Consider the following 12,430-nt stretch of genomic DNA (forward strand, 5'->3'; position numbering starts at 1 on the left):
ACAGGAGACATACATCTCAAGAAAGAAAATATGCAAAACATCACACTGTACCTCATAAATAGATTCTTTTCAAATAAAATTATTTAAATGGGGACATTCTTCATATTGCAACTGAGGAAAATTACAATAGCTTTTCTTATCTAATTTTTAGAAGTGAGATTTTGTCAGGTACATACTAAAATGCAGCATTTGTCCATGAAGTTAGTGCCCCTCTGCTCTGAGTGTTACAAATTTTACATATATAAAGTAAGAAATACTAAAAAGATGTCAGCCTCGGGAAGGGAATTTTACTTGGGTTTTCAGCACAGTACGTAATAAAATTTTCTCTTTTTAGCTTATTTATATCTAAATATAGATAATTTTTTACCATTTACAGCACAATGGTAGAAGCAGATCATCCTGGCAAGCTTTTCATTGGTGGCCTCAATAGAGAAACCAATGAGAAGATGCTTAAAGCAGTATTTGGGAAACATGGTCCCATATCAGAAGGTAACTCTTAAAACCGTGTCTCTGTGTGTGTGTGTGTGTGTGTGTGTGTGTGTGTGTATTTTCACATGTATATTTCAATATGTATGTTTAAAATATGTATGTTATATATATATGTTTTGAAAAAATATATTTTTTCGAAGTTCATTGTATACCTACGTTAAAATGCCTTATGCATTTTAAACTCTTATTTTGTAGTATCCGTTTGATATTTGGAAAATTCTCATAGTAGTAGGTTAAGGTTCTGTGGAAAGGATAACCTACTACTTAGAAAGGAAAATGAGGGAAAGTAAATGTGCTGTGGAGTTCCGAAACAAACTGGAATAAACTAGACTGACTGTAGGGGTGACTGAGTACTGAGAACCATAATAGTGATGTGAAATGCAATTATTTTTTAGTTTGATGTAACCTTTAGATGGTGAGTACCTTGATGAGTCCATTATATGAATGTAAAATGTTTTCATATATTTTAGTTCTTTTGATAAAGGATCGAACCAGCAAATCCAGAGGCTTTGCATTTATTACTTTTGAGAACCCTGCAGATGCTAAGAATGCTGCCAAAGATATGAATGGAAAGGTAAGAGTCCCTTATTACTAATATTCTAACTCTGCTCTTCAATTAACAATATTTCTAGGTCTTTTTAATATTACTAAACTTTTGAAGATAGTAGAATGACATATGAAGCCATCCTCTTTTTTGTGCCATATACGTGCAAGTGTAGTTGGAAGGGTATTGGAATTAACATTCTATAAATTAATATTTGGTAACCTTTTTCTATGTTTGTATTTCGATATGAGTGCAAATAGATTTTAAAAGGTTTTGAAGAGCTTTAAAACTTAAAAGGAACCCTCATGTAAATGAAAGTAATAAGTCAATATTTATTAAATGCTATTAATAACAGATGCACAAGAAGGAAAGACTCTTTCCTTCTTGAAGAATGTATTTTATGAAAATATATTCTTGCAAAAGTGTATTTAAATGAGACCCTTACATTTACGGAAAGGTTAAGTAGTTGAAAATAGAAAATAATATGAGAACATTGAAGTCAGATAACAGAAGAAGTAACTGGCATTCTTGGCTCCGTGCTTGCTTTTTCTCCTAAGGACATTTCTTTCCTGTCACCAGAGTAATTTATGTAACATGAATAGCTAATTACTCATTTCCCCAGTGTGTTTGAGGACTTGTTTTGATTGAACCAATGGTCTCTTGTCCTGTTGAGTCTTAAATCTAGAGATTGTGTGTTTACTTAAGCTTTAAACTTCTATGTAATTATGTTAATTATTGAATTCCTTTACATTGTAGTCAAGAGCATTCCATTCTGTGCTCTTTAGTGTTTTTTGCTTTATAGCATTATCCCAATCATGCCGGGCATGGTGGCTCATGCATGTAATCCCAACACTTTGGGTGGCCAAGGCGGGCAGATCACAAGGTCAGGAGAAAGAAACCATAATGGCCAACATGGTGAAACCCTGTTGCTACTAAAATACAAAAAAAAAAAAAAAAAAGAAATTAGCTGCATCTGGTTGTGTGTGCCTGTAGTTCCGGCTAGTCAGTAAGCTGAGGCAGGGGAATCGGTTAAACCCAAGGAGGCAGAGGTTGCAGTGAGCCGAGACCACGCCGATGCACTCCAGCCTGGCAACAGAGCAAGAATCCGTCTCAAAACAACAAAAAATAAATAAAATAAATAAATAACGTTATCCCAATCTGTTTTTAGGTCCTGTTAGTCTTCAGGCTATTCCCAAAGTGCTTTTTTAGACTTCTTGAGAATTATCCTTCCCTGTGTATGGCTCATAAATAAAATTTATGCTTCAAAAACCACTTAGATTTCATATTTTCTTCCTCATTGCGTATTGTAGGTATTTTCTACTCGCTGTACTATGTATTAATCTATTGATCGTGAAATTGTATATAGTGCATATTTAAGTCTTGCTAGTTGCTTTTCTTTCTGTTACATCTAGCACACTTCCTGTCACATAGCAGAAAGTACATTTTTATTCACCCTTATAAATTAGTATTTCAAGCTGTGGTAGAAACCGAGAGTTGCTTTTGGTTCATGGCTTTGTGGTAGGTATGGAGATAATTTTGACTTCTGTATAGGAATCTATGATAATTTCTTTTTTCCCTCTAGTTTTCAAGCAAAAGGGCAGTTAATTTGTGTAAAGTTTTTGTTCGTTTGTTTGTTTTTTAAGATGGAGACTCGCTGCATGCCCTAGGCTGGATTGCAGTGGGGCCATCTTGGCTTACTGCAACCTTCGCCTCCCGGGTTCAAGCGATTCTCCTGCCTCAGCCTCCCAGTACCAGGGGCTACAGAGGCATGCCACCACGCCCAGCTAATTTTGTACTTTGAGTAGGGATGGGGTTTCACCCTGTTAGCCAGGATGAGCTGTATCTCTTCACCTCATGATCCACCTGCCTCGGCCTCCCAAAGTATTGGGATTACAGGTGTGAGCCACCGCGCCCAGCCAACGTTATTTCTAAATTACTTCATCTCACATATTTTATTGTGTTAAAATAACTATGAATGTTGTATGCACATTAATGTTAAGATGGCCAATAAAGGAGGTTCTTCGAGTTTTCAGAGGGAATTAACAGTTAAGGAATTTTGGCTGACTTCAGAACACTGGGAAGGAAGCAGCCGTGGGCAAATCTGGGGAAAATATTTTGAGCCCAGAAATAACAAAAGAAGTTTCAAGGTAGGAACAACGGGCGATGTGGCTGCAAGGGGTCTTGTTCAGGGATTTAAGTCCTTCCTCCAAATAACAAAAGCCATGTAATTTTAAAATCACATTATTAGCTGAACTGTTTTCAAAAATTGCTGTGGCCTGTAGAAAAGATTACAGTGAAAAATGTTATTATGAAATTAATTAGGATAGTTAAGCATTTCTGAGAAATTACCTGAAGTACTATATTAAGATTCGTTTTTTAGGGGCACGTCTAAGGCAAGGTAAGAAATGAGTAAGGCAAGAAAACTTAATGAGATCAAACAAGGATCACATTTACAGAAACATTTTTAGAGTCAATATAGAATTGTAAATCATATGGGGACATTTTATGTAAGTGTTAGCAAATCCAACAAGAAACAACTCATAATGAGTAATGTGACTAATCACTCTGAAAAAGTAAGCTCATGTTTTTTTTAAATGACACAAGTTTCGTTGGGACATTGCAACTTTCAAATCAGTGATGTGACTACAAAGATGAAGTGGATTATATATTGTAAAAAACAGATGTGCCACATTCTTCCATAGAATGTGTGATGGGTCAATCTTTTTTTTTTATGTTTGAGTTTTTTTTTTTTTAATAATGGAGAAGTTTTCAAGGAATTTGAAAAATAGAATTTGTGTTTGGTCCCTTAATGGAAGGCATGTGCTCAGTAACTGTCTCAAATTTGGCATTGCGAAAGATGTGTTCATTTTAGGAGAAAAAAAAGTTTCCTTTTGAGAGAGAATACCTCGAATTGAACTACAGTTGATGTAAAAATGTTTGTAAAATGTGCATACGTTAAATGTGCCAGTGTTATTGATAGTACCCTTAATACTTCTAGTCTTTGGATGGAAAAGCAATAAAAGTAGAACAAGCCAAGAAACCATCTTTTCAAAGTGATGGTAGGCGGAGACCACCAGCTTCTTCGAGAAACAGAAGCCCTTCAGGAAGTCTGAGATCTGCAAGAGGAAGCAGTGGAGGAACAAGAGGGTGGCTTCCCTCACATGAAGGACACCTGGGTAATGTTTTAAAATATAAAGATGGAACCATAGGACTGAAAGAAAATAAGTTTGACGATATCGAAATTTCTCAATTTTTTTATTTCCTGTATGAAGAGAAAATTAGCTTATTGATAATAAGCAAACTTATTTCTAAGTACTAAAGGCGTATTAGAAGAATGATTGAACTAATATCTAACATTTGTTTTAAAATTATAGTAAGTTTGCATTGAAGTAACACACATTTGAAACTGGGTTGTGTTTGTGAATGCTGATTGCCTGTACTCAACCGGTTTTCTGCAGAACCCATTTATATTCATTATACTTTAGAGTTTTCTACTTTAGGGCCCAGAACTTCGTGTCAGTTGTATTATCAAAGTACGATGTAATATTTAAAATTTTCCAACAGGAAAAAGTAACTGAATACTGAAGATTGATTTTGCAGTATTTGTTTTCTTGTGTCTACATGTGGAAACATCTATGCAAATGTATTGCTTTGTAATTTTGATACAGAGAGTTTGTACATTGGCCTGCCATAAAGCATTTTCAATTGAAGAAATGTAGAACTTTAATTTCTGAAAAGAGTGTGTGACTCTGGAAAGTTCTAAAAACCACGGCTTCACAGATATGTATGAATCTTTCTTTGCTGGAGGCTGAGTCACTGAAAATGATATTTATGAGTGATTTACTTAATAGAAATGAGGGGTCCATCTTTACATCCAAAAGAAAAACAAACCATATATTTAAAAAAAAAGGAAAAAAAAAACTGTTGGATGGGCTGGGCGAGGTGGCTCACGCCTGTCACCTCAGCACCTGGGGAGTACAGGGCAGGTGGACCACGAGGTCAGGATTTCCAGACCAGCCTGGCCAACATGGTGAAACCCTGTCTCTCCTAAAGATACAAAAAAATTTGCCTGGGCGTGGTGGCGTGCACCTGTAATCCCAGCTACTCAGGAGGCTGAGGCAGGAGAATCACGGGAACCTGGGAGGCAAAAGCTGCAGTGAGCCAAGGTTATGCCATGGCACTCCAGCCTGCGTGATAGGGCAAGAGTGCATCTGAATAAATAAATAAATAAACCTGTTGGTTAAGTTGTATTATCTATTAACCAACCTTCAAAACTCTAACAATTAACTTGGAGTTTTAATAACCAGACGTGTAATTAATTGGAGATTGTTTTCAAGTTGAAATTGCAGTGTTTGCTCCAGTTTAAGATGCATAGCTTCATGGCTATTTTGTCTCCACTGATCTTGAGGGTGAGGTTCAATTATACTCTGCCACGGACGAGAATGTATATATAAATTCTAACCTGTAACACCACCTGGCAATTGGCATATATCTACATTTTTGTAGATGTAAAAAAATATGTTTATATTACCGAATATGCAATTCTTAAAGACTGTTAAAATTCAGCATAGTCTCATCTGAAAATTAGTGTCTCATAAGGGAATTTTAAGAATTCTATATTGTGTTAACAAATTTTAGAGACAATGTATTTTCCTGATATGTGACTTCTTGGTATTGGAAATATTTGAGTTTCTTTGAATGGAAATTAGTTTATCTTTATGATGTGCTTTGAAAATTTTTCCTCATTACAGAAGGATATAAACAGTCAGTTATCATTTTTCTTTTAATATTTTTATGCCTATTATATTTAGATATTTTAGTGATAGGTTTCTGCCCTGTTCACGCCCCATTTTCCCACATCTCTCCCTCATACCGATATATTATGATACTTGAGTTTCTTTCTAGATTTTCTAAATGAACTTTTATTGCTTGAAGTGTACTAATACCATGTAGGAATGCTAATTTTATTAGTTTAGACAAAATGTGAATTTGTTATAAAATGTAGAAAATATTTGTAAACAACTAAAACTTAGCCATTTAAGAAACAGTGATGTTAGTTAACTAAAAAGATTTTGTTTGAAATTCAGAAGATGGTGGATACACTCCTGATCTCAAGATGAGTTATTCTAGGGGACTCACTCCAGTTAAAAGAGGTCCATCTTCAAGAAGTGGAGGGCCTCCTCCGAAAAAATCTGCTCCTTCTGCTGTGGCAAGAAGCAGTAGTTGGATGGGAAGCCAAGGTAAATGCTACCTGACAGAAAGACCGTAGTTTTTGTATGACTGACAATGAGCCGTTTTACCTGAATGCTTACCTTTAAGTTCATTGAACAAAAGGGAAGTGACACATACGTGAGCATAATTGCTGATTGATAGCTTTTATTATAGTTTCTATCTCACTAGGTACATTTCAGATTTATGTTGAAGAAATACTTGAGCTTCTCATTGCAGATCAAAGAAGTGATTAGAGTGAGGCCAACATTCCTTTTAATCCTGTGTTGGCTAGAAAATTCCCCTTAATTTTTCTAAAAGTTCCTAGCAGTATTCTTTGATGGTAGGCTTCTTGATGTAATTAATTCTTCCATTTCCTAAGTCCCCTGGTGTCCCATTCTAAAAATTGCTTGTTCGGTGACTTTGCCGGGTTGGAGTCTTGCTCTTACTAGGTGAGAGAGCACTATGTGAGATGACGGCTTACCATAGCCTCAAATTTGTGAGATGACGGCTTACTATAGCCTCAAATTCCTGGGCTCAAGCAATTCTGCTGTTTCAGCCTCCCGAGTTTCTGCAACTACAGGCATGCAGCAGCACACCTAGCTACATTTTTTTCCTATGTTTTTGTAGAGAGAGGATCTGACTACATTGTCAAAACTGATGTTAAAGCCCGGGGCTCAAGCGGTCCAGCTGCCTCAGCCTTCCACACTCACTCACAGTGTGAGCCGCTAAGCCTGGCCATCCAGCTTCTGAGACCTCAGTAATGCGTATGTGCAAGGCATACTCACTGCTTGCATGAAGATTCAAAAGAACTACAAGAGCATTTAGCAGACAAGGAGTCATTGGGCTTAAATATGATTTAAAAATAAATTTAAGGCTCGAGAGGTAGACACGTAGGAGTCCAAAATTCTTAAATTAAGTGGATATCACAGAAATGCAGAGTTGTGAAATATAGGTGTATGTAAATCAGTAATTGAGATTGTACCGGGATGTTTAAACATTAACACAAGGTCCTTAGTGTAAGATTTGAAATTATTTGAGGAGAGAATTTAGAACTAAGCAACATGAGGTGAGCAGTAGGGTTGAATGCAAGTAATACTTTTGAGAATTGTAAGACTGCAGACTGAGCAGAAGAAAATAAGACAATAAATAAAAGTTCTTAGCAAGGAAGTTTAAGCAGAGCAAATTAAAATTCTTTCTTAGTCCTCCATCCACATATGGAGGAAGTTAAAAACTGCCATTTTCAATTTTACATTTCATACGTAGAGTATCGGTGAAAGGAGGTATTTATTGGCTTCAGGATACCCAAGCCAACACATTTCCATTGGAAAATTAGCCAGTGAAGGTATCATATGTGAAACACTGACCTCTAAGGAATAGCAAGTGAAGAATATATTAAAGGAGAAACTTTCTATTTTGAAATAGCAACAATGTTGTAATGACCCCTTGCATAGCATTGCTTTCTTTGCAGTAAAAGCAAATCCTGACCATCATTAGAAAATCTTCACTAATACATTTAAATTTGTCAACATTTAAGATAGAGCCAACCAGTTAGAGATAAAGAACTTTTATGTAAACATTTAGCATATAGTCATTTAAAGGTAGCTGTATTTATGTGTGTGTGAGATGGACAGAATGATATTGGAAAATCCACCTTCTTTGGCTGAGAAAGGACAATGTATGTAAACTTTAAAATCAGTGAAGAGTTTGATGGTTTTACATGTTTTCCCTGTGTCACTCACAGTCATCAGTAATTTACATGAAAAGGAAAATAAGAACTAAGTAGTTATTAACCATTACAAATGAACTTTTACCTAAGCATTAATGTTTGCCTTCAGCTTCATTAGAAGAACTGGCCTTGTGGAAGCCATGGGATTATCCAAAGCCATGAGAAATATTCACAGTGTCATGTCTGTCTAGTAATTTAGGAAACAAAGAATGGAGTCATAGAAGAAATAATTTAAAAAAGTTGTTTGAGAGAAGAGAAAATAGCGTTTCAGATTTGGTGTTCTTTACGTAATGTTCCATCATTTGAATGTTAAAGGTCCCATGTCACAAAGAAGAGAGAATTATGGAGTTCCTCCACGCAGAGGGACAATATCTTCCTGGAGAAATGATCGCATGTCACCAAGATATGATGGTTATGCAACTAACGATGGGTAAAGGAAAAATTAAAAAACACAGTTGATTTTTTTTCTGTGGTGATGAAATTCACATAACAAAATTAAATATTATAAGGTGAACAGTTAAGTGGTGTTTAATACGTTCTGTGCCAGGCAACAACTACCTCCATCGACTTCCAGAACATTTTCATTACTCCAAATTAAAACTCCAACTACCAGTTAAGCAGTCCCTCCCAGTTTCTCCTTTTCCTCAGCTGCTAGATAACACCAGTCAGTGTTCTGCCTCTGAACTTAACCTGTTGTGGGTATTTAATGTTAATGTGCTCAAACACTACATGACTTTTTGTATTTGTCTCCTCTCCTTTTGCATGATGTCCTGAAGGTTCATTTACATCATAGCACTTCACTCCTTCCACAAGCTATTAACCCATTATTTTATCTGGGTTGTTTCCACCCGAGTATTTCTACGCACCAATATTTGTTTGAGTATGCCTATTCGGTTCTGGGTGTATATGAGTGGAATTGCATGGTCCTATGATAATGATGTTTGTTTTCTTGAGGAACCACCACATTTCTCCATAGTAGCTGCATCATGTTCCGTTCCAACCTAGCATTGTATCAGCATTCCAATTGATCTACATCCTCTCAAACACTTGTTATTTCCTGCTGTTTGAAGTTTATTGCCATTCCAATGTGTGTTTGAAATATGATATCCCATTTTGGATTTGAAATGCATTTTCTGCACCCATTAACTCATCATGCACTTGTGTCCTAGAACTTAAAGTATAATAAAACAAAAAGAAATGCATTTTCTGCATCACTGAATATGAGTATCTGTCCCATGTGCTTTTTGGGCATTTGCCGATTTTATTTGGGGAAAAACTGTTTAGAAGTTTGGCCTTTTAATTTTTTTAAGTTGTAAGTTAGTCATGTATTGGATACTAGAAGTTGAAAATTTAAAATTTGTTGCTTAAACTTATGCACACAGAAATCATCCAAGTTGCCAAGAAACGAGGGATTATGCTCCACCATCTAGAGGCTATGCATACCGTGATCATGGTCATTCTAATCGGGATGAACATTCCTCTAGAGGATATAGGTACTGTACCTTTTTCTGGAGTTGTCAAATAGATTTCTTAAATTGTTCATTCCAACTAACGTTCTATCAGGGCTCCAATTTATCTACATCCTCTCAAACACTTGTTATTTCCTGCTTTGGAAAATTTATTGCCCTTCCAGTGTGTGTGTGTGAAATATGATATCCCATTCTGGATTTGAAATGCATTTTCTGCACCCATTAATTCATCATGCACATGTACCCTAGAACTTAAAGTATAATAAAAATAAATAAATGCATTTTCTGAATCACTGAATATGAGTATCTGTCCCATGTGCATCTTGGGCATTTGCCCATTTTATTTGGAGAAATATCTATTTAGATGTTTGGCCTTTTAATTTTAAGTTGTAAGTTAGTCATGTATCGGATACTAGAAGTTGAAAATTTAAAATTTGTTGCTTAAACTTATGCATACAGAAATCATCGAAGTTCCCGAGAAACTAGGGATTATGCTCCACCATCTAGAGGCCATGCATACCGTGATTGTGGTCATTCTCGTCGGCATGAAACTGATTCCAGAGGATATAGGTACTGTACCTTTTTCTGGATTTGTCAAATAGATTTCTCAAATTGTTCGTTCCAACTAACATTGTATCAGGGCTCCAATTTACCTACATCCTCTCAAACACTTGTTATTTCCTGCTTTTGAAAATTTATTGCCATTCATCTGTGTGTGTGAAATATGATATCTCATTTTGGATTTGAAATGCATTTTCTGCACCCATTAACTCATCATGCACATGTACCCTAGAACTTAAAGTATAATAAAACAAAAAGAAATGCATTTTCTGAATCACTGAATATCAGTATCTGTCCCTTGTGCTTTTTGGGCATTTGCCTATTTTATTTGGAGAAATATCTATTTAGATGTTTGGCCTTTTAATTTAAAGTTGTAAGTTAGTCATGTATTCGATACTAGAAGATGAAAAGTTAAAATTTGTTGCTTAAACTTATGCACAGAGAAATCATCCAAGTTCCCGAGAAACTAGGGATTATGCTCCACCATCTAGAGGCTAGGCATACTGAGACTATGGTCATTCTATGCAGGATGAACATTCCTCTAGAGGATATAGATACTGTAACTTTTTCTGGATTTATCAAATAGATTTCTTATATTGTTCATTCCAAATAACATTGTGTCAGGGCTCCATTTTATCTACATCCTCTCAAACACTTGTTATTTCCTGCTTTTGAAAATTTATTGCCCTTCCAGTGTGTGTGTGTGAAGTGTGGAAGCTCCTTTTTTATTTGAAATGCATTTCCTGCATCATTGATTATCAGTATCTGTTTCATGTGCTTTTTGGGCATTTGGGCATTTTGGGCATTTGGGATCTGTGGGTATTTTATTTAGATGGTTGGCAATTTAACTGTGTTTAAGTTGTAATGTAGTTCTATTTTGGATACTGCAAGTTGACAATTTAACATTCCTTGCTTAAACTTGTGCACGCAGAAATAGTCCAAGTTCCCGAAAAACCAGGGATTATACTCCACCACCTAGAGACTATGCATACCGTAATTATGGTCATTCTAGTTGGGATGAACATTCCTCTAGAGGATATAGGTACTGTCATGTTATCTGGATTTATCAAATGGATTTCTTAAATTGTTCATTCGGAAATTGAAAAGACTTTTTTTTCAATTTAGTTATCACGATGGCTATGGTGAGGCCCTTGGTAGAGATCATTCTGAACATCTACGTGGAAGTTCTTATAGAGATGCATTTCAGGGATACGGTAAGGGTCCAGGATGGATTTGTAAATTACAGAATTTTATTTAATAGACCGGATTGTTATTTTAATGAAATTCTAAGGAAAATTGTAAAGGACATATGCAACATGTTTAAATATTGAGTATTCTTTTTTTTTTGATCATCCCAGAAACATATTTATTCATTTTCATCATTGTGCACAAATAATAAAATAAACAGTGCTTATCTGGTACTCATTATCAGTATAAAGCCTAGGGAATGATACGAAGGTGAGAACTTCAGTTAACGTTAAGAAAATGTGACTGAGCATTTACTTTAGAATTAAGTTTGTTAAGCTGCAAAATACTACTCTTACACTTCTCTTAAATAAAACCTTCTGACTATTGAAGACTTGATTAATATCCTGTCAACAAAGGCGGAGGAAAGCAGATATTTCCAAATAGTACTTTAACTACTTCATGCTTTAATGATAGCAGTAAAAATGTTTAAATGTAGTCCCACATATTATTTTATCAACCCTGCAGGGACCTCTCATGATGCACCATCCACACGAGGGCCTCGGATGTCTTATGGTGGAAGCACCTGCCATGCATATAGTAATACACGAGATAGATACGGCAGAAGTTGGGAGAGTTACTCAAGGAGCTGTGGTGATTTTCATTATTGTGATCGTGAGCATGTTTGCAGAAAAGACCAAAGGAATGCGCCTTCTCTGGGTAGGGTGCTCCCTGATCCTCGTGAAGCATATGGTAGCTCAAGTTATGTGGCATCTATAGTAGATGGTGGGGAGAGTCGATCTGAAAAAGGAGACTCGAGTAGATATTAAAGCAAGCATTCAAAATAATAGTTATTGCATACCAAACCTTGTTTGCAAATCAAAAATTGAAATGTTATTTCTGCATCGTTACCTGCATATTACTGACAGAAACATGTTGGTTTTGTGGAGAGAGGTAGATACTGACTTCCTCCATGAATTTTTTGAGGTATTCAAAGGAAAAGGAATTGTTTTCAAAGTAATTTCATACTTGTTGATGCTATTTGAAAAGTGTTTAGATGTAATATCTACCTTAAAATTTTCACAATAAAATTTTACATGTACTGCAAGATGCCTGGTGTTATTGGTTAGCCGCACATGCTTAAAGCAAATTCAATAGGAGAGTAAATTGTGTAGTTTGTTGTACGTTTTCCTTTGTTTCTTTGAACACAGATGCAAAATTAGGGATGTGTTATGTCGCCCTTGC

At 35.8% G+C, this 12,430-nt stretch overlaps 1 protein-coding gene across 2 annotated transcripts; it reads left to right on the forward strand.

The window, feature by feature from the left end:
- The first annotated feature begins 380 nt into the window (after positions 1-380).
- Positions 381-12,015, forward strand: LOC129395720 (RNA-binding motif protein, Y chromosome, family 1 member F/J-like). Of its 2 annotated transcripts, none has more exons than XM_055107120.2 (10): positions 381-489; positions 960-1,063; positions 4,032-4,209; positions 6,121-6,273; positions 8,286-8,400; positions 9,353-9,463; positions 9,899-10,009; positions 10,932-11,042; positions 11,126-11,214; positions 11,714-12,015. In XM_055107120.2, the coding sequence occupies exons 1-10, from the start codon at positions 381-383 to the stop codon at positions 12,013-12,015; spliced, it is 1,383 nt and encodes a 460-aa protein (XP_054963095.1). The 2 variants fall into 2 exon arrangements, with proteins under 2 accessions (XP_054963095.1, XP_054963096.1); XM_055107121.2 differs by having other exon boundaries at positions 439-489; positions 974-1,063.
- The last annotated feature ends 415 nt before the right edge of the window (positions 12,016-12,430 follow it).

This window comes from Pan paniscus, chromosome Y (genome assembly GCF_029289425.2).
Source record: "Pan paniscus chromosome Y, NHGRI_mPanPan1-v2.0_pri, whole genome shotgun sequence".
NCBI lineage: Eukaryota > Metazoa > Chordata > Mammalia > Primates > Hominidae > Pan > Pan paniscus.

Excerpts from the sequence above, each read along its gene's own strand:
- LOC129395720 (XM_055107120.2), top strand. The coding sequence starts at position 381 with ATGGTAGAAGCAGATCATCCTGGCAAGCTTTTCATTGGTGGCCTCAAT. Across the intron at positions 4,210-6,120 it reads CTCACATGAAGGACACCTGG|AAGATGGTGGATACACTCCT; the intron begins GTAATGTTTTAA and ends TTTGAAATTCAG. Across the intron at positions 10,010-10,931 it reads ACTGATTCCAGAGGATATAG|AAATAGTCCAAGTTCCCGAA; the intron begins GTACTGTACCTT and ends TTGTGCACGCAG.